The sequence below is a fragment of the Aythya marila genome (genome assembly GCF_965140915.1).
Source record: "Aythya marila genome assembly, chromosome: 1".
Taxonomy (NCBI): domain Eukaryota; kingdom Metazoa; phylum Chordata; class Aves; order Anseriformes; family Anatidae; genus Aythya; species Aythya marila.
In genome coordinates, this window is record NC_139042.1 from 173,805,032 (window position 1) to 173,829,125 (window position 24,094).

General features: G+C 39.1%; 1 protein-coding gene across 2 annotated transcripts in view; it reads left to right on the forward strand.

The window, feature by feature from the left end:
- Positions 1-731: 731 nt before the first annotated feature.
- The window catches only part of LRIG3 (leucine rich repeats and immunoglobulin like domains 3), a 43,457-nt gene continuing 20,094 nt past the window's right edge, over positions 732-24,094 (forward strand). For both annotated transcript variants that reach the window (XM_082751498.1, XM_082751499.1), the window contains exons 1-4: positions 732-1,013; positions 8,475-8,546; positions 8,772-8,846; positions 23,423-23,557. In XM_082751498.1, the coding sequence (XP_082607624.1) occupies positions 811-1,013; positions 8,475-8,546; positions 8,772-8,846; positions 23,423-23,557 (485 nt within the window). In that variant the 5' untranslated portion in view covers positions 732-810. The remainder of the gene's footprint in view (positions 1,014-8,474; positions 8,547-8,771; positions 8,847-23,422; positions 23,558-24,094) is intronic.

The window sequence follows — 24,094 nt, forward strand, 5'->3', positions numbered from 1 at the left end:
GCATCCACTACAGGGTCCGGGCTTCCATATGGGACTCGAACAATAGGTATTTACTTAAATTACATAGATTACCTCAGAGATGTGGAATCTGTACGCCCTGCCTACTTCCCTGAACCTCTGGAGCTGGGATCCTGTGGGGAACATAATGGGCTTAATTACTGTGTCTGGACTAGCCGCGCAGGACCCGGAAGGCAGGAGTTAACCTCACCTCACCTTTTACATGCCAGTGACCCCAGCCTTGGCTGGGAACCTGCCGGGGCCTCCGGAGCAGCTCCGGGACCGCTCCGACCGGCGCTAAGCGGGCTCGCTGGGAATCCCGGGCGCAGCACGGCCTCGCCGCGCTCCCCCTCAGGCCCCGGGGCCCGCCGCGCTGCCAGGCCCGGCCCTCAGCCGCCTCCCGGGGCTGGAAGGGGGACCCGGGCACCCCCGGCGGGACCCGCCTGCCCCCGCCGCCCCGAGCCGGGGCGAGGCCGGGGGGCGGCCCGGGGCTGTTGCTGTCACACGGCAGGGGGAGGGGGCTGCGGGCGGGGCGGGCCGCGCCGCGCTCGGGGCTCCCCCGGCCAGGCGGAGGCGGGCTGAGGCGCTGCAAAGTTTGCCGAGTGGCTGGCGGCGCTGCGTGCCCCCCACTCCCCCCTTCTTCCCTTCACTTTTTTTTTTTTTTTTTATTCTTTTTTTCTTCCTCCTCTCTACCCTCACCGCCTTCACCTCCCTCGGCGGCGGCTCCGGGGCATGCACCCTCGCTGAGAGGCTCTGTGTCAGCCGGGCTGCTCGACGGACGGGAGCGGCGCGGGCAGCGACTCCGAGCCCGCCATGCCCCGCCGGCACCGCGCCGCGCCCGCCGCCCTCCTCCTCTTCCTCCTCCTCTTCCTCGCCCTCCTCCTGCCGCCGGTGCTGGGGGGCAGCCCCGGCGCCCGCTGCCCCGTGCCCTGCCGCTGCGCCGGGCACCTCGTCGCCTGCAGCCGCCTGGAGCTCAGCCGGGTGCCCGAGCGGCTGCCGCGGGGGGCGGTGCAGCTGTGAGTATGGGGGGCTCGGTACTTGGGGGGGGGGGGGCACGTCCGCCATCTTCTGCCCCTCGGGGTGCCTCGGTCTGCGGCCGAGCAGGGCAGGGGGTCGGGGAGGGAAATGTCGGGTTTGCGGCCGAGCGGGGCGAGTGTGGAGAGGGATGGAGAGAGGGCAGGAGGGGGCCGGCTGTCAGCGAGCTCCGGCCAGCCCGAGCCCTCCGCGCCCGGCCGGCGGCGCTCGCCTTGGCCCCCGTGAAGGAGGAGGGGAGCAAAGTTAAAGTTGTTCTAATGACTTTCTCTAGGAACGTGCAAAAATCGCCAAGTGAAATCGATTTCTGAGTCAGGAAATAAAAACCAAACTTTCATACTGGCCTAGGTTTTATTTGTGCAGCTCTTGGGCTTCGTTCACTGATGGTTTTGGTTTAAACAACTTTATTAGGGCAGGACCTCGCCAAGTTTGGTTCGGTGACACGGGTTTATGAAACTTACTAGCACGTAGTGAAATGCCATGTGTGGAAAACTTACCTGCAGTGACAAACTTTTATGGACAAAGCATAAATCATGAGAGCTTTCTAAAACCTTGAAAAGTGCTGAGGGACTTCGCACATTTGTTTTTAATCTCTTGTCACTCTGGTATCTTCTATATTAGTCGAATTAATTTTCTGTTACATTTCCAAAGCAGATCGAGATAAGGACTTTAAAGTAAACAGGAAGACTTTCAATTAGCTGTGGCTAATTCTGTTCAATTGCCTCGTCTGGAGGTCATGCTGCTTTACTCATGAAATGTGGATGGCTGTATTGACACCATATGGAACTGAACATACGAGTGACTCCAGGAGGTGAATGTTTCCATGAGCAGCGTAGGAAAGTGTGAGGGGAAAGAAACTTTTTTTTTTTTTTTTCTTTTGGCTTATGTGATTGAAGCATATGAATCAAATACCGGATCTGCTTTACATTCAACAACTGGTTTTGCTTCTTATTAGATTTCATCCCTCCTGTTCTTTTGAACTATTTCAGTTACCTAACGTAACTGAAGTTAAACTGAAAACTGAAGTTTTCTGACCAAACTTAAGGTATTTTTGATGCTAAGCTAAGCTTCACTGCTGAATCTCATAGTTGAGCCTAGTTTAGTGCTGCTAAGATAAAATTCAGATGTGATGGCCACTAAACAAAAAACAAATGGAAAAGTCACAGAACTTTCATTTGTAGAGCTGTTTTTAAAAGTATTTTGCATTAGCAGTAATTAAATTTGTCTATTCCACTTACTTTACCAAGAGACAATAAAACGCATTGCAGGGCTTTTTTGTTAGCACAGGGGAGGTTTTTCTAATTAGAATTCCCTTGGTAGTGTAAATTGTCCTTATGTAAGTTCACATTCCTTTAAAAGTGTGAGAAAATAAGTTCCACTTGTATAAATAAGCTTTGGTCTGTTGTAAGAAACCCCGCTGTGATTACTCATTGGACAGCTGTGTCACTTGGTCTTAAACTCACAGGAGTACATCTTTGTAGATGTCACCAAGCCATGTGGTCTGGCTGCTTTTGTGTAAATATTTCTTTTGTTTGTGTCAAATGCCTTAGAAGTACCCTGCTCTTTCTTCTTTCCCGTCTTCTGAATAAGGGGACCAAGAGGAGTGTGGCGTTGCCTGTTACCTCCAGCTACTCAGCTGCTTGGAGCTTTGATTGCACAACATGTACAATTATAACGCTCTTCTTTTTTACATATGCAAAAAAAGGTTTGAATAGCCTGTATTATTGTTGCAACAAACTATGCATTTACAAATTGTAAAAGACTGTTTATGAATTTTATTGGTATATGGTGACTGTGTTTTCCATGGGAGTCCGTAGCATTTATAGCCAAAGGCTAGTACTTTAATTGCATTATTTCCAATACTCTTCAGAAAACAACTCTTACACCATGTTCTCAACGTAAACCCACTACAGCCGACAAGGTGAAAACTCTTGTGTTTGAGTAGGGAAAGCTCTTGTGCTTGTGAAGGTGTAGGCCCATGTTGGACTTAACACCTTCCTCTGACCAGCTGTCTACACACCCAGGCAGAAAGGACATCTGATGAAGTTGGCTTTTGAAGCTCTGTTTCAGTCTCCACTTCCTTTTGTATTCATAACCTCTGATGAAATAAACCAAGAGTTTATGATGTGGAAAATGCTGTGTGACATTCTAGTGGGCGAAGGGGGAAATCAGGAGATAAACCTGAATACTGAGTTATGTTCCTCCTTTTTGTAGCAAATGTGAGGCTAGTGCTTTGTACGTAAAAGGCTTTATGAAATGGGGTGTAAACAGGGTATAATTGCCAGCTTTGCTGTGACTTTAGCCATAAATACCATCTTTTCTAATGCTGCCTTCACAGATGATAACAATCCACAGATAAATATTTATAGTGACTTCGTGTACAAATGGTTTTAAAGTCAGATTTCAATTTACTTCTACTATGTGTGTCCTGAGATGGAGAGAACGTTTTGCTGCGTTAGAGCTGCTGATGTTTCATAGCCAGAAGTGGAGGGAGGAAGAGAGTTTGAACACTGGCCAGTGTCCTCAATGTTTGCAAATTCTCAGAGGCATTGTCGTGTATGCCTTGCCAGGTTCACCTAGGAATGCTAAAAACTGTCAGCAAGACAGAAGGGAAAATCTAAAAGATGGCTTTCACTTGTGTTTGTATTACATCTTTAGTATTTACATTTTATAAATCCTCTAGTTCTTTACCAGAATTGCCAGAAAAAAGGGCCGTATGGTTTTCACAGCTGTTTTTCAATATTTTCCAGACTAAAACTTGAACATAGCAAGCTGATTTATGAGTCACTTTGGATCAGTGTCTTAAAACAGCTACAGCCTGGCTTTTTGTTTTTCAGCTCTCCTGATTTCTGCTGAATTAGCAGCTCTATAGGCCCCAGTGGGACTGATTAAGAAGCTGTTGCTGGATTTGCATTTTAAAATTTGACTTGGGGCTCAGGTTTCGGAGTTCTCTAAGGAAGAAGATGATAATTGTAACTAAGTGTTGTAAATTAAGTTAGAGTCTAAAAGTTATATTTATAAAATGTGTGAAGAAACTCTCACCCTCTCCCTTTATGCATTAGGCCTTCCTTTCATTTTTTATCATATAAAGATTGATGTTCAGAGTTATGTTTTAGTTTTTGAATGCAGAAGCTGAGTTATGAAAGGTGTTCATATGAAAGGAATGGTGTATAGAAAATATTTTCTTTCATAAAACAGGTTCTTAAAGGGCCTCAAACTGTGGCATTCTTTTTAAAGTAGGTACAATCCCTTAAAAACTTGATCGCTTTCATTAGAATCTGAGGTGAAGAACAGGCATATATATTTTTTATTGTTATAAAGAATTTCTTAATAAAAATATAGTTTCTGAGGGTATTCACTATTACATCTGTAATGGCTTTTGAAATTCTAGAAGTAGAAGAAATCACAGAGGAGATTTTCTCCTCACTTGTAATGTGGTTTCAACAGACAAGGAAAATTCAGAAATGGAAAATGCGTGGTAATAATCTTAGTACTTTGTTAGTGTTCATTTCTAAGCGAGAGAAAAATACTGATTCATTTTCAAATCTTTTCCTTGTATGTGTTTTAAGGCACATGGAGAAATGCATTGAATTGAAACGCTCTTGTAGCTCTGGACAGGGATGCTAGAGTTTTATATCTTAAAATGCCTCAAATCCATTGCTTTTAAGTCTCAGAAACTTCTTTAGGCTTGAGTTTCACTTACAATACGTGTCTTTTACTAATGTTCTAACTCTTGGTTCACTTTCAGGCTTTCTGATTTAACTTACAAATGTAACTTGTAAGGCTTTTTTTTTTTTTTTTCTTGAAGCTTCTATGTCAGCAGTACTGAAATAATATTTACAAAAATAAATCCAATGCATCCTTTATCCAACAATTGGTAGACAAACATGTATACAGCTATGTGAAACATGCAGTTCAGTATTGTCTGGAGTTTGTTGTTACAGTTCTGCTTCGGCTTTTTTTTTTTTTTTTAGGTGCAGTTTGTGTTTGACAACCTGTTGTGAGTAAACCAGGAATAAGGAATTTGTATGGATGTGTTTTTTAAAGTAGGTGCTATATGGAAAATCTGAGAGTGTTAAAATCTTTAGTGTTAAAAGACAAACACGAAAGAATAGTTTGAAACCTAGTGCAAGTTGTTACGCTCACGGTTGCCTTGATAGACTCCAGATGGATGTGAGCTTGAGCTATGAGTGAAAGTGTCTGGCTCCAGTGTGGTGATCATGCACAGCAGTGGTTGTAATTGCAGGATTTTTATAGTTTAAGGACTCTGCCAGATTTTTTTTTCTTTTTTTTTAAACATGTTATAACTCCAGCAGAACAAATCTACTCACGTCTGTTACTGTCTGGTGGGTCCTTTAGGCAAACATGTTTTAAATAAACCTTTTGCAGGGTTTTTGGATGAAATGAAGAAATGCAGGTTTTTAGCACTAACGTTGAAAGCTCTTTGTTGAAATAATTACTGATTCTGAAGTCTTGTCTAAAGTATGAAGAGCAGTAACAAATTAGGCACTAACAGCCATGGCTTCACTAAATTTTGGCTGTTTATTTGCATAGTTCTTATAATCCCTACAGGCTAAAGCCAAATACCGAGTGAAGTTGAAGGGTAAAAATCGTCTCTACTCTGTCTGCTTTAAAGGAACAAGTTAGATTCCCATTGCTGTTACAACCTAGATCTTTTGTAACAGTGTATTTTTTCAGTATTTACATTTCAGGAGGCAGTAGGAGAATATCAAACCTGTACAGCTGATGTCTTCAAATGTTAAACAAACGGATTTTTCTCAAGTCTATGGCCAGACAAATGTTTGCACTAGACTTTTAAGCAGTGAAAGATGCAGTCCTCTAACTCAAGTGTGGTTAACCTCATTTACAGGAGAACTCAAAATCATAGTGATGAAACTAACACTTGTGGCTTTTTTTGAAAACGTTAACACTGTATTGGTTTTCCATTTTTTTAAAGAGGAAAATCTTGAGGGTTTTAGACACCTGGAAGAAGACACAGGTGTATTTTAGGTGTGGGAGTCCAGAGCTGCATCTCAGAAGGCATCCTTCTGTGGCCACCTGAATGTGGTGAAGGGTGTGCCTCTTCTCTAGGTGGCTCCCCCTGGCACCTGCCCAGCTTTTTTTGTGCTGAAAAACGCCTTACACACCTGCAGCTCTGCCCTGTGTGCATTCTTGAAGTGCCCCAGCTGGGGAAAGGTGACGTTCATCTCCTCCCTGTGCCCGACAGAGCCAGGCTGGGGCGGCTGCGCCCTGGCTCCCTGGGCCTGATCCATTGCTGCAGTGAGTGGCTGAGTGCTGGGGTACCCTTGGTAATGTGTGCATGTGGCTGGGATGGTTTGTAATGCTGGTGGTTGTTGAGTTTTATTATTATTATTATTTAACTTAGACTGGTTTAAAAAGGGGGAGGGACGGGTGGCATTGCCTATCCTTTGCTAACTTGGGAAGTGGGTGACCCGAGTCCTCCCTCATGTGGGGGTCTCAGTGGGCAGTCGCTGAGCCTCCTGCCAAGGCTGTGCTGGTGCCATAGGTGAGGACTGGGGCAGGTGGCTGGCTGCCTGCATCCTGGGCATAGTAGGGAAGATGCTGCTAGAGTCCTGTAAAGCAGATACCTAGTCCTGGCAATACTGGAAAAGTACTGTGTAAAGCACCAAACGGGGGAGGCTAAAGCACGATTTTGCTGTTTCCCTGCGCTGTTTAAGAAGCCTAAGTACCTGTCTGGGTCTCAGTGTTACATCTGTGTCCAAGGACCTGTGGTGGTGGGTGAAGAGAAACTAGTTCTGTAGATCCACAGTTGCTCAGGGCTTAGTCGTATAGCAGAGTAACACACAGACTGCAAAGCTGGCTTGGTTTAAACCAGTTCTGATCCATGTGCGGCATGGTTATGCTGGTTATCAGGTATCATCACTTCCAAGACTGTAGATGAAGAATAGGCATGTTTGTGACAGTCACAGACTTGCGCTTGGCACTCTCAGCATAGGCGACCATGTACTGAATTGTGTTCTCCAGAAAAAGTGTGGGACTATGGGAGTTTCCCCAAGAATCAAATGGAAATGTGCTTCACTTCTGCATGGCCTGATGAGGCCCTGTCTTGGTGTTGGCCTAGGCATTGGCTTCCAGACCCTTCTAGTGATGCTCAGCACCCTCGTTTCCAAGCCACTTTCAGCTTTTATCACAACCAGGCGCGTTGCTGAGTGCTCCAGATTTCAGTGCTCAATTAGCACAGGGAAAAAGTGTGCAGATGCAATTCTTTGGGGGTCTCACCGAAGTGAGGTTAAGAACTCCTTCAGAATAGTGGAACTTTTGTTTCCTGGCTTGTGTTAAAAATTGAGTGTTAGGATGTACAGCAAGCACTTTGCAGACAGCGCTGTCAGTGCAGATAAGGTAATGACAGGTTGTAGTATGGGAGCAGGAACTTGCAGGTTGTGGGAATGGATGACTAAAAAGAGGAAGGTCTTCAAGCAGGGCTAGCTGTGGTAACGTGGCCAGATGTAAATCTGTACTGCTTGCATGGATCTCTATAGACTTGCAAGTTTGAATTTCTGTAGTTAACTTCTCTGTCTTCTACTGTATAGCCATTTTTTTTTTTCTGTGATGTTCCCAGTACTTCCGAGACCACAGCAAATGTTTCTTAGGACTGTGCTTCATGATGGCTTTCAAATGGTCAAGAGGCCATATGGTGAAGATACACAGTGTCTGTAGGGAAGGTAATGCCCTGACAATGGTCAAGAAGGTGTGTTGCACTCTTAGTACCCTAGCCTGTTTCACAGCAAACTGTTGTTGGCAAAGGCTCTAACATGGGCTCTCATAAACTGCATCAATTTGTATTTTGGGATCTTCAGTGTGGAGTGACACAAGCTGAGAGCTTCAAGGGCAAGTAAGGCAATGATAATGTGAATAGTGCACAGACACCTTAAAATTCAAGATGAAGTTAGGCCTTCCTGTATATATTCTCTTGTTTAAGGTACTGAAGATTTGTGAGTTGCTTTGCAGAAGCAAGTGAGAAGAGTAGATGGTGCAAGTGTAATAATGACTCAAGGCTGAAATGGCAATGAGTCTTTACGAATTTTCCTTGTAGCCAACAGGTTGCTTTAGCCAGATACTTTGCCTGGAAGAGAGGTTTTTTTTGATGTGTATAAGTCAACATTTTGAGGTGTTTTTTCATGCTTCTTCAGTACATAAACATGCAGGCGCACACAAAACACAAAATGAGCAGTTCTTTTAAAAGGTTCAGGAAATTCTTTGACACTGTCAGCAGTGATCAAACTGTTAGCATTTATATACCTTGTAAATTTAAATGTGTTTCTATTCTAGTTCTACTAATATAAAACAAATAACTTTTTATGTACTTGGAAATGAATGATAACATATTTTTGATTGTAATTGTCTTGCTATATGCAATATTTTATGGCAAAACTGACAGGTTGTTTATTTTTGTAACCTCATAGGGACTTAAGTCACAACAAATTATCTTCAATCAAGACCAGTTTCTTGGATCACCTCCATAGTCTTCGGGAAGTGTAAGTCAATTTGTCTTAGTTTAAAAAAATGGTTTGTATATGTTAATTGTATCACTGGGATATCAGTAACTTGGGATAATAGGTTGACAATTATGCTCTGATATTTTACATTAAGTGAAACTGGAATTAATTTCAAACTTTGGGTTGACACCAGCAATTTAATAAATCCAATGTATATACTTCTGATTTACGTTAAAGCTAACTCACTTTTTTTAATATTAATAGGAAGTTGAACAACAATGAACTGGAGATGATTCCAAATCTGGGGCCAGTATCTGCAAATATAACTCTTCTGTCTTTGTAAGTAGATCTCGCTCTTGTCCCTATGTAGTGGAACTAACTCTCTAGGGTTAGTGGAAATACGTGCATTGCAGAGATTAAAGTAAAATAATTGGAAATAGAGCGGCTTGTGGTTAGGAAGTTGATTATGTCATATTATTTAGCAGGTTGTTTAAAATGTGTATAATTGAGCTTAATCCTTGTAGTTTTTATGCTTCCCTCAGATACAAAGACTGCATTAGAATAAATTTATGTTGTGGTAGTGCCCAGAAGCCTCAGCCCTGTTGTGCTAGGCACTGAACAAACATTAGTAAATGTTACGTAAACTCATACAATGCAGACTTTAATAATAGAGTGTAACTCTTGTTTTACACATCTTGGCTGAAATCCCAGTTGCGTTAAATCATGGCAGAAATCTGTTAATTTCAGTGGGCAGTGTGGGGAAATCCCCTTGACACGCAGCTTTAGGACAAATACCTAGGTTAGAAGATGTTGTGTCAATATCTTTAAAATGTCCTTCTGTGACCATTCTAATGTGTGGCATAAAATTTTTCCAGTTGCGGTTAATACATATGGTTGTGACACAATTATGTACACATTCATTGCTTTGTTTGAAAAAAATAATAGGTTGCCTGATGTGATATCTATAATACAGGCATAAAATTGTAAAAGGTGTATAGGACCCCAAACCAAATTTCCTGATTTTTAGAAGAAATCTTATTCCTGAGCATTTCACCTGAAATAAGTTTTTTTTTTTTTTTTTTTTTTTTTCTTGTGTTCTAATTTCTCCAAAATGTTGACGATAATGCTTTTAAAAAAAATAAATAAATGTTTGTATCCTACTGTTAGGTGGAGAAAAAAAGCCAACGTGTTTTCTTGTGTGGGGTTTGAGTTTTATCAATGGGAATCTAAAGTGTTTAAGCCTGGTAATATGTAGCCCTCTGGCTAAATCCCACTCATGAATACAAATTGCAAGTTACCTTTTTTGAAGAAGCCTGAAGGGTTAAAACAATACAGTAAACTTCAGAAAGCTGTTCAGCTAATTAAATTGATCACTATTCAATTGCTTACATCTGGTGATTTATAGGGGTTTGTTTTTACTCTAGGCCCAGGTCAGCTAAGTCAGCTGGTGCAGCCGCTGTGTCTGGACTGCTCTGTTTGAATAAGAACTAAGTGACATTTGATACTGATGTGGTTTCTTACAGATCAGAATCAGAAAAGAGTGAAAGAAAAAGCAGATGGTGTCTGACAAATAACTATTGAATTTAAGCGTATCATCTATTTCAATTTTGCATTAGTGTTGACATTATTTTTACACTGGCATAGCATTCTGTAGTTTAAACATTTCATTGATCTAAAGAATGTATTCCTGTTCATTTTTTTTTTACCTTGTTAAGGTTCTTTATACCACAAGGTTGGAAATATTAATAAAGTTTTATACCGCCTTGCCTTATTTGTGATGAATACAAACTTGAGAATTTGTCTTAACATCACCTCTAGTCCTTTTCATGGAAACTTAACTAGTTTAGATGAACCTAAAATCATCCTTCTGCAGCTGTGCAAAGATTCTTGTTTTCCTTTGAGAGAATGAAAATCAGTCGCTGCTGGATTGGTTGTTCCATATCCATAGGTTACTAGCTTGGTTCTTTTGCACAGGTGGTAAAACATGGGAAAAAAAAAAAAACTTTACTAGATCTGTTTTCTGTACTGTGACACATTCAATGGGGGGGGGGGGGGGGGGGGAAGGTTCAAAAAGTTGTTTTCATACAACCAGTGCGGTTAAAGTTGGTCTGGTTAGGTGATAGCTTGTTCTTATTCAAATTTCAATTACTTCTGTATGGTTTTGGGAGATTACTGAATATAGGTATGCCCAAACTCAGATTTAATACTAATTGTATGACCACTGCAAAGATTCATTGAGATTAAGTACTTAAAGAACTATTTCAACCACATTAAAGTTTTACATTGGCTAACAATTGTCAGTATGTAATAGTTAAAAACAATTGCTTATTCTTTCTACATAATTTGCATATGGCAAGGATAATTAGAGTGGTATTACATTGTTCCAAAAACAAAGCATTTTGTTCCTTTAGCAAAGGTTTATTTTTCAAACTTCTTACAGGTTAAAAATTATAAGGCTTCACATCTTTATACAGAAATTTTACAAAAAAAGGATATAAGTAAATAAGAATAAATATGCAGCAGTTGTCTGGCAAAAAAAAAAAATCTGTAATAAACCAGTTTCGTAAATCTGCAGATATTTCTATCTAATGATAGGTTTTTTTAAGAGGTAAAAAAATGTATTCAGTTATTGGAGGGGTTGTATCAAACTGAGTTAATATGATACTTATGTCAAGCGAAGGAAACGCATATGGAACAATTAGAATATAATTTTTATGCTCTTCAAAGAATAACTGCTTGAAATACACTTCCGATGACTTTCTGCAGTTTTCAACTTTAAAAATCAAAGGAGCTTATGGAACCTTTCCAAAACAAACCACTGTTTCTTTGTTGAGTCTTTGTTCCTGCTTCACATAGTAGTGGAAAAGAGGTGGTTAGTCTTCTGAAACTTGATTTGATTATGTTTCTTATAAGATACGTATAAGTCCATTCATTACTGTCAGTGAAAAGCCAGCTCTTTCTTCCAAGGTCTCCTCAAGAAATGCTGTGAAAATGGTGCCCTCCTTTCTGGCCAAAATCTTTACTGGTCAAGAAACTTTCTTCTGTGAAGTGGATAAAATTATTCCAAGTACTTGTCAACTCAGCAGTGGAGACTTAATTTTACCTGTTCTGCGAGATTTTTTTTGCCTTGCAAAAGGAATTGCACTGATAGTATGTCTACAGTGAATGATACTGCAGGTATCTGGGTACAGTACTGAATGTCTGAATTCTTTTAGCAGTATAAACAAGCATGGGTGGATTATCATGTTAGTGTAGTTTCTATTTCTGGAGCTACCTCACTTCTAGCTATCTAATTGATATTTATCTAGCTTAGATATTTTCATACTGCTGAATTATGAAGGGTAAACATACCTGGAGCAATAGATGTTCCCAGTCTCATGGTCAAAGTCTGTTGGTAATATTAAACATCGATGCCAACTTCTTGTTTTGTATGGATGCCAACAGAGTTGAATACCATGGGAGAGAAAGGTATTGGGCCCGCACACCCCCACCACTTCCCTGGAAAGACTATATGTCTGTGTGAAGGAATATACAAGCAAATGCAGGTAGGCTCATTATATGGCTGGAGATGCATCTAACATGCTCATTGCATAGATAAAATGTGATGAATATGTATCATATCAGACTACATAGGAGAGCTGCTGAGCCTTCTGGTAATCCGGAAACTCCTATGAACTAAATGGGTGGTACTTTGAGCTAAATCTGTTCTGAAGGCCTTTGGCTGTGAAGCTGTCATGGTTTCCCTGACATTAATAGATGAAATACCTGCTGGACAGAGCAAAGAGTAGGACTTATCTTCCCTATCCTAAATTCCTGAGAGTTCAACACGGTAAGGATGAGTTGGGAACTGTAGATCCTCTTCAGAATGAATGGAGAAAACTGTTCTTCCTGGAGTCTTTTCTGAGTTCAGATGACTTGCCCACTAAAGCCCATCCAGGTACCTACTTCAAACTACTTTTTAGGTGTCTGAAATTAGGTTCCTTTTGAAATGTCTGGCAAATGTACTTGGGCATTGCCTGTTTTACAGTGATTGTTACTTGTAAAAGTTTGATAATATCCTTCAGCATGATTGACCATTTAAGTCAATTATTTGAAACTGAAATGTCAGGCTTTCTTTCTGCCTAGACACACAGTCTTTCACTATCTTCTGGGAGAGAAGGCAGAAAGAGAGAAGTTGAGGCATTCGATTCCAGGGACTTCCAGCTCACCAGTCAGAACAGTAGCTGTAGCAGGCAGCCAGGTCACTCCAAGTGCTGGTCAACATCAGGTTTTGGAGGGAATACTAGATTTGCTAACTGATTACCACAAATATAGAGAGTATGGATGCCATCCACAGTAATGTAGCTGTATTAATGTAGCCATATTTACCTATAGAACCTGAAATAAGTTAGATGTTTCCTAACTTGTATTCCTGAAGTGCTTTTGAAATTGGTTAAATTGATGTAGAAATTGCTTTGAATCATAGAATGTCTTGGGTTAGAAGGGACCTTAAAGATCATCTAGTTCCAACCCCCCTGCCGCAGGCAGGGAGTCAGGTTAGAAAATTCTTTACTTAGGGGAGAATGAATGAGTTATTCTCCATTATTTCTGGATAAGTGGATCTCTTCAGTGCCCATTTCTCTACCAGACACAGATTTTCTAGTTCTAGGAAAACAAGCAAAATTCTCAATGTTTCCCATTCTAATGGTATTCCTTATTAGATATACTAATTCTGTCCTGTTGATCATGAAAACCTGCTAGAATCCATGATATTGATACATGGGAAGAAAACCTTGCCTATTAGGTCTTTCATTGCTGTAAAGTTTTGAACCTAGTTTGAATCCAGATTCCTTATATTTGTACTCTGAAGAGTGGAAGTGATTTTTTAAATTTTTTTTTTTTTACACTTCAGATGTCCATTATATGTACTGGTATAAAGGTAGTATATACTAAAATCAAGTATGTTTCAGCACGATTGCTTTGGTTGTAAGCTAGTAATGTTCAAAAGACTTACCAGAACTTTTCCATAGTGTCTCTGTAGTATAGATAAGCCCTTTAATGATTTCCTAGAGGGAAAAACAAACAAACAAACATGCTAGCACACAGGATCTGAGCTTACTGCAGTAGACTTGATGCCTTCTCAAAGTACTAAGAAGTCTTGGTTCCACTTTTGGGAAGAGATACTTAACCCACATAAGTAAAACAAACAAATGTTGTTTGAGTGTGACTTTTTTATGCTTTAACTTTGATTAATTTGAAATAGGTAATGCTGTTACTATATACCAGAATCAAAGTATGATCATACAAGACTGAGGCTTTGTTCAGTGTTGTCATTTTTGTGTATGCATGCATAAGCATAATGTATGTGATACAAAAAAGGCCTGTGGGTCTAGTATATGTTTTCATGGTGTGTTAAGAGCTCAAGAAATGATTTGGTTTAATAAAAGATTACTTAGAATTAAATTGGGTTACATTCACAATAATTGGGAACCTCCCAACAGTCAGTGATGAAGGGCATTTAAAGATGCTTCGGGTTGCGCTTTAACCTAAGGGCAAAGCGGTGCAACTAAAGCTGAAGAAATTAATTGAAACTGAGTAATATAAGTGCACCATCCTTATATGAAAGTCCTGTATGGCATTTAACTACCAACTATCATTTGTCTGCAGAGTCTACTTCAGTTAATATCTTTTGAAAATTGTAAACTCATGCTCTTTCATATGTAGAACTTAAATAAATAAATAAATTGTGAACATCATCCAGCATCGTCAGTGTACTGTATTTTGAGTGATTTAGAAAATGGAAGGCGGCAGTCAGTGACTTCGGAGAGATGGAACAACTTCATGTATTAGAGTATTCTGCCTCCCCAAATAAATTTTATTGTTCTTATCAAAATATAAGAACTATAACATTAAAAAAAAAAAAAAAAAGTTTCTTATTACCTATACCCAGGTTATGCTGTACAATAATTATCTCAGCAACAGGGACTTGAAAAGACATACATGCCAAAGTCTATTGTGTTGTCCATGGCTGTGCGGTGCTTAGCTGCCAGCCAGGTTAAACGACAACATGTATATAGGGAAATTCTAACATTAGGCTAGCATTAAATGAAGTGCTTTAAATAATTAAGAGATTTTCCATCTTGATGAATAGAATTTTTTTGATTTAAAAGCACTTATATATGTGGAACAGGTGATCTAGATAGAAGTATTCCTGTAGCTGATGTTTTAAAAAATGATCATGTTAATCTAGAACACACATAGTCAGTTTTAGTAAGCCAGAGTGGAAAATATGAAGTTCATGACGCAGAACAAAGGAGCAATGATTCAACAGTATTTTTCAAGTTTTACATTCTTACTTAGTAAGAGGCATATAGAATATGCAACACTGTAGATTTTTATTTTTTTTCCTACCCGGGAGGGTTCTTCAAACCCATCTGCACAGGAAGCCTTTAGGGCAGTTGAAACAAGGAACCACATAGCTGTTCAGTTTATCTAAGATGATAAAGAACATCGACAGTATCTTGAAATGTGAGGTTTCTTGAAACGTGTACACTTGTCTGTTAGCTGCTAGATTGAATCCATGGGTTGGTTTTTAGTAGACTTTCGACAGCATTCAGTTTGTAACATCTTTTTGTTGATATATGCTGAGTTTAAATGCTTTGAAGACACATGAAGTCGCATCCTGGATGCTTAAAAAGTAAATGAAAAAAAAAATGTCCAGGAGATAAAATGGGCGAAAAGAACTAGGAAGTAAATAGTCAGTTAACTGTAGGGCATCACAATTTTTCATAGTAAGCAGTTGTTCTAACTTAAATGTAGTTTTCTGGTGAGCCACTCTAAAATGACTAATTATTCAATTTTTAATTTCAGGCCTTTGCTGTTCAAGGAGTGCTTCTGAAAAGCAAAGTTAAAAGTCACTTGCTATATTGAAAAAGTGCCAGGTCCTCATCTTTACAGGGAAAATAAAGCAGCAAAGTTATCTAAGTCAAGAACAAAGGTTTGGAGGAAAAAAAAAATAGTTTTTTGTTTTTTTTTTTTAAAAAAAAAAAAAGGCAAAACAAACAAAAAGTAACAGGGAATGCCTAAAAAGTTTTTTCAGGTGCAGACTGGTATTTGCTCTGAAAGGCTGGTTCTGCTTGTTGCTCACCTAATCTGTGCAGAGGCCGTGGTGAACTTACTGGAGAAGATCTGCAAGTTTAATATACTAGGTTGCATAAGCAAGCTGTGAAGTTTTAAAGCTATATTATCTGAATAACCTAGCTTTATCTCTGTGTCTTACTATATTAGCTTCTTCCCTTTATCTTGCTTAGTTGCTCATTAATCATGATTTCAGTCATCAGTAAAATTTCCTCTGTGGACAGCGCGCTTTGCTCCACTTAAAACACAGTTGTTCCCTGAGATTGGTAAAGCCTTACGCTTTCAGGCAGTGGAGGCAGAGCTAACTCCATTGTGTTACAAATCTTTACTCTGTGTAGTTTATGGTATTGCAATGTCAGGTTCTTATAAGTAATAAAAACGGGAGTGTTCCATACCACTTAACTCAGATATGTAGTCTGAAAAAAGGTGGTTTTTTTTTTTTTTTCCACTCTTACATGTAACTAAACTAACTCTTTTAAGTTGGAAGTGGCTTCTCAGATCTTTGCTAAATAAGATGGCGAACTATGATGAAAGATCTGTAAATTCGTCTGTATTTTTGGCATCTTCGTGTTTTCTTCCATTCTTTTTACCATGAGAAGAGGGTGTTGCACCCACTTTTTTTTTTGGAGGAGCAGTACATGAACATGTACTGATCACTGTTTTTCATTCTTAATATGTGTGCTATCTCATCCTAGTTTGATTAATTGACGTGCAGCAAAAATACCTATCTAATTTTATGCACAAATGTACTTACTGGAAAAAAGTGGTGATTAATCCTTTGTTCTATTTAGTAGTAGTCTTATTTTAATCATAGAATCGTAAAGATTAGAAAAGACCTTCAAGATCATTTGGTCCAACCATCATCGTACTAGCAATGTCACCCACTAATCCACGTCCCTAAGCACCGTGTCCAACCTTTCCTTAAACATCCTCAGTGACGGTGACTCCACCACTTCCCTGGGTAATATTGTTTGCCCTTTTCTGTTTAAAATAGGGAAATGTATATCTAAATATTGACATTCCAGATCATGCTTCATACAGTCATCTTGAGAAGTAGAATTGAATTAGTTGAAGCAAACATGTAAAATAGTTTATACATCTGCTAAACTGCCGATGTGGAAATAAGAGTGATAATTTTCATTGTTTGGCAGTATCTCAGTGAGGAAAGCTTTTGTAAAGTGCCTTCAGTAAAGACATATATGTTTTCATAGCCCTTGTTTGCAGGATTATTTGGAATAAGAATAGGAATGACAAATCAGACTGCCATCTTGCAGTAGGCTGAGAAAAGCACTGTATGTGGAATTCAGAAGAACGCTATCTCAGTTCATATTTAGAAAGCTGCAGTCACAAGAAAGAAGGTTAGATGCAAGTCTTGAAAATGAAAGCTTGCATTCAGTAGGAGTGGATGCCTTTCCCTTCTATGCTTGCCAGAGAAAGTGGTATTGTGTGTTTATAAATCTAGCATACTGAACTGAAGTCTGGCTCCCAATATTAAGAAAATTTTGGTCAAATATTTTACAGCCTTGTCATCTCTTCAGTTACCACTTTATTATGGGAAGGATTAAGATTTGGATGCTGCCTGGAAGAGTTTGTTTTGAAGAAGGATTGAAAAAAGGGATAGAGGAATGCCAGACTGGGCTTCAGGCATAAGGCAACTTGGAGGAAGTCCCAAAAATGAGAGTGGTGGTAAACCATGTGTGACTTGGGCTGAAGTTGTGAGCAAAAAGCTAGAGCAAAGAAACTTACTGGAATTAGTTTTTGCAGTCTTTGACATTTGGTGTGGAGACTAAGAGGAGGTAAATGAAAGAATTTGAAAGGGAACCTGCCTTAGTCAGACCTGCAGACATGGAAACTAGATTTTTATGACAGCAATTAGATTGAATGATGGGAAAGGGAAGAAGTATCTAGAAACTCAGAGTTTGTTGTAGCAGAAATATAAAGTAGTGAGAGCCTAGACAAATGCTTTTGCAATGAGAATGGAAAAGAATGCAAATTCTATGAGCTATTTGCAGTGGAAAAACTGGCATGATTTTCTGAGAAACACTGTTAAAGAAAAAGATGAATTAAAAAGAATAATGGATCAGAAAAACAGAGAGCACTATTCTCATGGGACAAAATGGAAGAACGGCAGGAAATTTTACCATTAAAAGTTGGAATGAACTGAGATGCCAAGTGTTAAGTACTGGGTTTATAGCATAGAGATGTGGGAGACGGTTATTGCAAGGAAGAGTGGTATGTGGTGACTCAGTGCCTTGAGTGAAATAGAAGTGGACAAGGAGAAGATCCCTCAACAGTTGAGATTTGGAGTGGACCTAGAAGGGCGGCCAGTCTGAAGTGCCTAGTCTTCAGTGCACTCTAGGAAAGGGAGAATAGTCTCTGAAAGTAAAGGATAGATGTTTTTACTTAATGAGTCCATAAATCAGATCAAGAATGTGGTTTATAACATTGGAGGGTGTTACACTGGGTTTAATCTAGGTCATACTTAGAGTTCTGTAAGATTTTAGCATTAATTAACAATCATGGAGTGTAGCGAGTCTGCAATGGGTTATTTCTATTGTCAGCTCCTGCTGAAATAGCTGTGTTTTCATTGCTTTTGTTTACGTTCATTAAAATAAAGTGATGAGCTTATGCATTCATTTAGCTATCACATGCTAGGTAACATGGTTATTTTGGAAAGGCCAAGAAGTGGAATGGGAAGAGGCCAGGGTATCAAGAGAAGAGTTTGGAAGGAAACTTACATTACATACTGATATTATGACTGGAATCAGGAGAGAATTGTTGTGAAGTATCAAGTGTTTGGAAGTTTGTATTTGCCTCTGTTTTCTTTTTGATGATGAAATCATCTCTGAATCCTGGAGTAGTTTTATTCTGCATCTTTCTCTACACCTTTTCTCAGTTTATGTGTGGTTTCATAATTCCCAAGGTTTGGACAAGGAATTGATAGGCTGTAGTCTTCTGAGTTTTGGTTTTATACTATAAAGCTACGACTATATATCAAAAAGCACAAAAAATAAAACCAGAGACTTGCTGACATCTGGCCTGAAAGAACAATAACAGACAAGGAATGTGGAAAGAACGAGGCCTTCAGAAGAAAGACCTGCTTGCTTCAAGGAACATGTGGAGCCTGTGTGTCAACCGGGCAGCAGACTTGTAGACTTACAACTAGGACTGGAAGTGAGCCAGCTCCTGGCTCTATTTCTGGCACTATCATCTCAGAAATATTTCATGGGAAACCTTTTTTTTCACCATATCTAACTGTTGCAAAGATTTTAAAAACTGGAGGGTCTTAATTCAATACAATTAATTGGATGTCTGGTGATGAGAAGTTTGTAGTCCCATTCATTCACATCTGTGAATTTTTGTAAGGGGAGTGTTAAGCTTGAAATTGCAACTACAATATTTTAAGATATGCAATTGTTCATTAAGTTCTGTCTAATTTTAGTAGTCAACTGTGTAGAAATCAGTGGAAAAATGTAATCTTTTTTCTCTCTTTTAGGGGAGTTATTATAGAGACTTTTTTTGTGGTATGCGTTCCTTAAAGTTTTCTAACCTCATTCTAAAAGCCACAAAACATGAGTCTTCCAACACTTTCTAAGGAAATTTATTACAATCTTGATCTTTCATCTTTACAAGATGAAGTAATAGAAGATTATTTCTTATCTTTTGGTTAAGTTTTCTTCTCGTTGTCTTCACATCATTGTTTCTTGTGAGAGCTCCAAAAGTCTGGAGGAGTTTGGGGGGAGGGTGGAGGGGAAGTTCAAGAAGCAATAGTTGTATGACAGCAGTTGTATGACACCAGTGGGTGAACAGAAGGAAGACAGGTTGGAGCAACCACAAAGATTTAAAGAAATATGAAAAAGGAGGCTTTGTGCTGCAGTGTAATGGAGACCACCCTGTACGTGCTCGGATGTGGACAGTCATGTCCGCTTTGCCTGTGCTGACATGGCTGCCTCCAAGCCAGCTCTAATCTGGAAGCTGTGTAAACACAAGATCATCAAACTAAACATCTATGAACCCCAGCATCTTGGCTTCAGCAATGCTCAGAAAGACATATCTGGCCCTAGCAGAACTTTTTTTTTTCTCCTTATAGATACTCATAGTCTTTAACAAGAGACTCCAGCATGATTGCATTTGCATGTTCCTAAGACAAATTTAATATATCCTTTCAGCCAGGGGTTAGTTGGGGGACAGGAGTTACGCTGAGTCCAGAATTACAAAGGTGTTAAAACAGAGTTGTTTTATACCTAACAACTTTGGAAAACAGTCTGCACAGACAAAGCTCTCCAAAATTGTCTTTCTAGACAATTGCAGTTTTACCAGTTTGCTCCACCTCCAGACTCATACACATGCTCCTTGTCAGGATCATGGTGTAGGACAAAAAGATGAAGAGGTTCTCAAAACACAGCAGATCAAGATCTATCTTGAAGAAAGGTATGGTTGAGAAAGGAGTGCAGGAATATATATATGTATTTGTGCTGAGGTTTTGTTTAGAAAGAAAAGATAGGGCTTCAGGTCTTAATCTATCAGAGTTGCAGCTTCCATGTTACAGAATGAGAGCAATGAGCAGTCTAATTTGTAGGTTTACATAGTTACTTCTCTGAAATTGAACACATTGCATTTTGACAATCAAAAGATTCTTAGTTATACTATCTCAGATCTTAAAAAATGTTTTTTTCAGTATGTAAGAAATGTGTTGAAGTAGCGTTAACTAGATCCTTAACAAAATGGATACAGCAGTTGCTGTCCCGCTTTATATTTCCCTAGAGGCAAGGAAAGTACAAGTCAATATGTCAAATGTGTTGTAGCTGTTGTTTATATGAAATGAATCTTGAGATCATGATTGATAGGGCTGTTATAAATGTTTTGGACTAGTGGTATGGCTAAAGTCATGAATGCAGAGAGGAAAAGCTAGGGTTTCTCATATCCCTAATGAAAAACTGATATTCTGTCTTAAGATGCTATTCACATGGACTTGTGTGAGAATAATTAGATCAGTCTGCATGCACTTATTTTTTTTCTCCTGGAAGTTGGAGTGTAGACACTCAAATGGCAAGAGACATATATCCAAATTCATGCAGGTATGTTGGTGGTTTTGCCTATATTTCTCAGTGCTCCTGTCTCTTCACCTGAATCAGGAAAAGTTGTAAGGAAGCTGCAGCATGCTGTGTTTCCTGTGCATATGAAGAAACTGATCTGACTCCCACAGGCATGCTTCCGTGAGAACTTGGTGCACTGGTTCGCTTGTTGGAGGGGGATCTCCGTCTGCTCTCATCTTCCCTTGAGGATGTGAAAAATGAAACCCGTGTAGTATGTGCAGCTCCCTTTGTCTGAGCACAGCAACTGCAAATTTCACTGGAATTTTTTTGTAGGGTGAGCAAATGTACGTCATTGTGACAAGACAGGAGGATGCTGTTTGGTTGTGTTGTGACAATTAAGCATGCTTGCATTTTCAAACATGTCCTTCTTGACTAATTTTGATGTGTATTTGGCACTGATGAGGAAGCTGATAGAAATTTTATTTGATTTACTTAAATGATGTCGTGAAGAAAAATCGAATTAGAATTAAATTCTCATTTTAACTAAAGTTGGACCTTAAGGTAGAACTGCTTGGGATATGTTCAGTGCTGGGTAATCTCCTAAGTGTGAATTAGGGTGTTTGAATTTTTTTTTTCAAGAGAAAACAGTCTGGGGCAATAAGAAGGGAAGCACTTAATATTTTGCATTTCAGTACCTTCTACTAGGCAGGGGGGTACAGTGGGGGGGCTTATTGGATTTTCACTGTGAAATGGATGAGAACTTTGATGCGTAGATCTGTTTCAGTGAACAAAAGAAGTTACTTTTTCCTCGTGATATGACTTTGTCATCACTGAGAAAGAACATTCCCTGAAACAAATAAGCTGTATTTTTTGTTTTGTTTTGTTTGTTTTTGTTGTAACCTGGCCTGTGTCAGGTAATTTGCCAGTTAGTTTAAGTGCTAATCTGAAGGCTGTATAAGAGTTTTATTCAGTTCCATTAGGTCCAACTAAACTTTGTAATACAGGGGCTATTATCCTGCCAGCTGTAAGGAATTTCTGTTTTATGAAGCAATGCTGACACAAAGACAGCACTGTGTAAGCCATGTCTATAACTGAACACTTTCACACTGCAATTTAGGAGGCGTGCAGTTCAGGAAATTGCTGGCTTCTGCTGGAGCACACTTTTACTGCAAGGAAAATTTTATTCGTCACTCAAGTAATTGGCAGTTTTAATACCTTGTTAGTAATTACCTTATAAACAAACTAATGCATAAAGGCAACTCTCTATGACCTGTTATCTAGCTCACAGTCTCATTTGGCCAGTGGAACTGACACATGGTGGTGGTGTTTGTTGTTGTTTTTTATTAAAGTAATTTGTTTCCATTTATTATAAATACTTTCAGTTAAGAGTTGAAAAAAAAAAAAAAAGCTAAAAGAAAAAAAAGGTAGCTCTACCAGACAGCCTGAGGAATGAAACATGATACAAGGGCGGCATTGGAGGGGCTGCAAGATCACTTACCCATTCCCACATGTGGTCAGAAGGCCCATTAATCTAACTTATGGTTTAATTTTTGAGTCAGGATTTTTTTGTTTTAAGTAGTAATCCCTCCCTTGCATATGTGAGGATTGTCCATGCTTATCCTAAATGAGTAGTTTACTATTTAATCCAGAGCAATTATTTCCAATAAAGGCAAACACTTTCCAGAATCAATGTTTTTGTTGATAATTTAACCTGAAATCACATTTGCCTGCAATCTCTCGAAGCTGGGGAGAGTGCCTAAATTTTGGTCATTCATTATACTAGGTACAGAGTGTACTGCAGCAAGAACTGACTTGAACTTACAAGGTAGCAAGGATCATTTTGGGTTACATTCGCTTAATTAATCATGATCACTTTTCCTCTATGTACCATTAACCCCAAACGAGTAACCCTGTTCACGTTGCTGATGTATGCATACAATTCTGCACATTATGCAACTGGAATGAAAAGCCTGGTAGTTGCTGTATATGAACACAAAATAGGATTGCTGGAAAAAGTACATTTTATTGGAAGTAAAAGTAGGCGTGTTCCTTATAGTAGACCAGAATACCCATGTCTTTAAGTAGTTGCAGTTTATGTTGTGGAATTGGGTGTGATGCTTTGCTGAAGCCTGACCAGACGTGAAGTCCAGACCCTCTGTGAAGAGCTCTGAGAAGCACAAGTTTTATTCTTTGCTAAGACACTAGAAAAATTTGCAGGATGAAATACTAGATCTATTTGCAAAATTATAGAATGTCTTTCGGGGGGGGTGGGGGAGGGCACACTGTCATTCATCTCATCTAGCTCTATTTTAATGGAAATTCAGACTGATTTTCATGCTGTAGGAATTTTCAGAACAAAGAAGGAGAATATATGGCTACTATGATGTTAGTTTGGTTAAAAAAATAATACCTGATTTCATTATAATATTGTGATATATTGTTCAGTGCAAATACCAGATATTTCTGCATAGTTCAGAAATAAATGATCATAAAGCTTCGTGTCTTGCTTTAAAAGTTGTGAAATGCAGTAATTGGATGAAAGTACTTCTTTACATCCAGTGTCCTGGGAATATTTTTTAAGAACTGTTGATGAACACGTTTATTTATAGCATTCTGGTCTGGGATTTGGGATGACTAGAAATGAATGGTCTGCTTAGAGAACAACCAGGGAAATGAAATACTAACTTTTGTAAGTGGTGCATAGTTAACAAGTTTTACTCTGAAAATGACAAGAGACTTTCAACTACTGTCCTTAAATTTCAGGACCAGTAACAAGATTGCCAACATTTTGTCTGAACATCTGAAGCCATTTCAGAGTCTAGAAACTTTGGATTTGAGCAACAACAACATATCAGAGCTAAAGATATCTTCATTTCCTTCTTTACAGCTCAAGTATCTGTAAGTAAAACCTAGTATTGCATTTTTTCTTTTCAGATTACTTTCAAAAAATCTTGAGGGAAATTTTTGGCTGTGTTTTGAGGCACTAATTTTTTTTTTTTAATTAGATACCCACTAAATATTCCTACTTTCAAGCACCGATCTTATTATCAGTTGCAAATTTGAATACATCAGTTGGTGCAATGAAGTGTTTTAGTCCATGGTGAAGGTCATTATCTGAAGATGAAACAAATAGATGTGTCTGGAGAGAGATAATTATGTAGCAAAGTGAACTTAAGTTGTGGGGGTTGGTCAAGTCTTGAGTTACATGGGGTCTTATGGACTTTTTGAATTTCTGTTAATTCTTTTTATAGTAATGCAGCAAAGCCAAAGCTATGCTGAGAATAAAGTAATGGGGTTGCAACATAATATATTTTGGCAACATGCTATCATCTGCCGAAATACACTCTTGTAGAGTGGAGCGAAAATACTGGTGGTGAAATACTATTTGACTGTGGATTAAGTTGTCAAGAGCTCTGATTAATGAAATTGAGTTTA